This window comes from Fukomys damarensis, unplaced genomic scaffold, assembly GCF_012274545.1.
Source record: "Fukomys damarensis isolate Sample0158 unplaced genomic scaffold, DMR_v1.0_HiC HiC_scaffold_26, whole genome shotgun sequence".
NCBI lineage: Eukaryota > Metazoa > Chordata > Mammalia > Rodentia > Bathyergidae > Fukomys > Fukomys damarensis.
In genome coordinates, this window is record NW_022900938.1 from 2,861,031 (window position 1) to 2,863,365 (window position 2,335).

General features: G+C 49.8%; 1 protein-coding gene across 1 annotated transcript in view; it reads right to left on the minus strand.

Annotated features, from left to right (window-relative positions):
- Mars2 (methionyl-tRNA synthetase 2, mitochondrial) overlaps window positions 1–1,582 on the minus strand; it is a 5,157-nt gene extending 3,575 nt beyond the window's left edge. Inside the window, exons 1-2 of the mRNA XM_010631997.3 lie at window positions 1,393–1,582; window positions 3–370 (exon numbers count right to left, since the gene is read on the minus strand). Of these exons, the coding sequence (XP_010630299.1) occupies window positions 3–370; window positions 1,393–1,582 (558 nt within the window). The remainder of the gene's footprint in view (window positions 1–2; window positions 371–1,392) is intronic.
- Window positions 1,583–2,335: the final 753 nt, after the last annotated feature.

Consider the following 2,335-nt stretch of genomic DNA (forward strand, 5'->3'; position numbering starts at 1 on the left):
ACTCTCCCGGGAGCAGTGGGACACACGGCGTCCCGGAAGCACGTGGGCGCGGCGCCTGAGCCAGCAGAACGCGCAGCTTCCGGCAAGGCAGCCAATGGAATCCGGCCTGGCGTCGGCTTCCGGCGCTTTCCTTTGTCGTTTCCGGCCGCGCGCGGGCTTCTGGCGGAAGTCTTAGGGGCCGCGCTAGGGGAGGCTGGAGAAGACTCCCGGGAGCAGTGGGACACACGGCGTCCCGGAAGCACGTGGGCGCGGCGCCTGAGCCAGCAGAACGCGCAGCTTCCGGCAAGGCAGCCAATGGAATCCGGCCTGGCGTCGGCTTCCGGCGCTTTCCTTTGTCGTTTCCGGCCGCGCGCGGGCTTCTGGCGGAAGTCTTAGGGGCCGCGCTAGGGGAGGCTGGAGAAGAGCTGGCAGGATGAGCTACCGCCGTGGAGTTGGTTATTTTCGCTTGCGGTTATTTTCCCTTCTGTGTGGAGTTGCTTGTGGGCGCGAAGGTGATAATCAGGTCGCAGAATTACGTTGGTGGACTGCACACTGCAGGATATAGAGTATGTCCTCTGCATGTAATCTCAGATCAGGCGAGAGGAAGAAAGATAATTATTCAGAACACTTAACGGAAGTCTGAGAATTGAAAAAGGAGGAGGAATCTTTTATTTGAACAGTTTGTGCCGAATCCACCACAGGTAGATTTGTGACCTGCCAAGTCCTTGCCAAAGGTTACTGAGGTTCAGGGAAGTGAAATGCAATACATTGCTGCTGTTGCACGTACGGAGAATTAATTTTCATAGACATTTCTCAAAAGCAGCCGTGAAACCAGGAGTAGTGGCGCACATGAGTAATCCCAGCCCTCTGCAAGACTGATGCAGGAGGATCACAAGTTCAACCTCGCCTGGGCAACTTAGCGAATTAGCATACCTCAGAATAAAACATTGTGTAAAAGGCATAGCTTAGTGTAGGGGCCCTGGGTTTGATCCTCAAAAAAGATAGATACATACATAGATATATAAACAGATAAATCAGGATCTCACTAAACTGCTCAGGCCAGGTTGTAACTTGTGATCCTTTGGCATCAGCCTCCCATAATGCTCGGATTGCAGGCATACACCACAACATTCTGCAATCTTTGGCGGGGGCGGGGATTTAGCTCAGTGGTTCTGCTGCCTGCCTTGCAAGTACAAGGACCCGAGTTCAATCCCCAGTACAAAACAAAAAACCAAAGCCATAAAAAGTTTCAATGTGTGATGCTGTGAAGCCAGAGTATAAAAGAAAATAAGTCAAAACACAAATTGTGCTCTGTGTAACTGTTAAGTGTATGAAGAGTGTATTAGTCATCATTCTGCTGCTGAGACAAAATACCTGACTTAGCAACCTAAAGGCTGAAAGGTTTCTACTGACTCTCAGTTCCAGAGGTTTGGGCCCATGATCCGCTGACTCTAGCGCAGCGGAAGGTGCTCACCTCCTGGCAGCCAGGAAGCTCCAAGAAAGGGAAGGAGCCGTAGAGGAAGGGACCACCCGGGACCTGCTCCATCCCCCGGACCCCACTGCTGACAGCCTGCACAATGGCCGGATGAGCGCCTCTGTCCATGCGTATTTGGAGGATACCTCTGTTTAAACCAGAACAATGGGTGTAGCATTGCTAATCCCTAGAGAAAAAACTGCTTTTTCAATAAGCAGTGCCTCAGTGAGTCACTACCTTTTGAGAAATTTGAAATTGACAGCACATGAAATAGCACCAGTCTGCTAGCTTGTGAATTCTGCGGAGCATAAAATGTGATTTTTTTGTCTTTGGGTCCGTGCTGCATTTTACATATATATATATATATATATAATCAGGCACTCCATAAAGAGTCACATTTTAGTTGCATCTACTATTGGATTGGATTTTTTAAATTACTGTTAGACAGAAACATCTCTCGGGGAGTGAGTCAGATGGTACAGAACGATCTCTGAGCAGCTGGAAGAACTCGTTGAGCGCGGATGACCCACACATATACCTAGCACCTGTCTGAGGGACCTTTTCTTCGGCTCGCTCATTCATTCCAGGACCATGTGAGCCCCCCATACAGCACAGAGAGGACTGCTGACCCACATCCCACCAGGCTGTGTAGACAAGCGGAGGTGGTGCGTTTCCGCCAACTTGGGGAAGTCCATTTCCAGCACGGAACTGAAAGCTGACCCTGAAATCTACCAAAGGCAGCAGACAGTGTGATTCAGTCCAGAAACATTGACCAACGTGGAGACATTCATTCCAAAAATGTATCCTAATTACAATCCTGGAGAACCATCGTTGGAGGGAAACAATTATGGTTTTCACCAATGAAGACACAACCCATAGTGT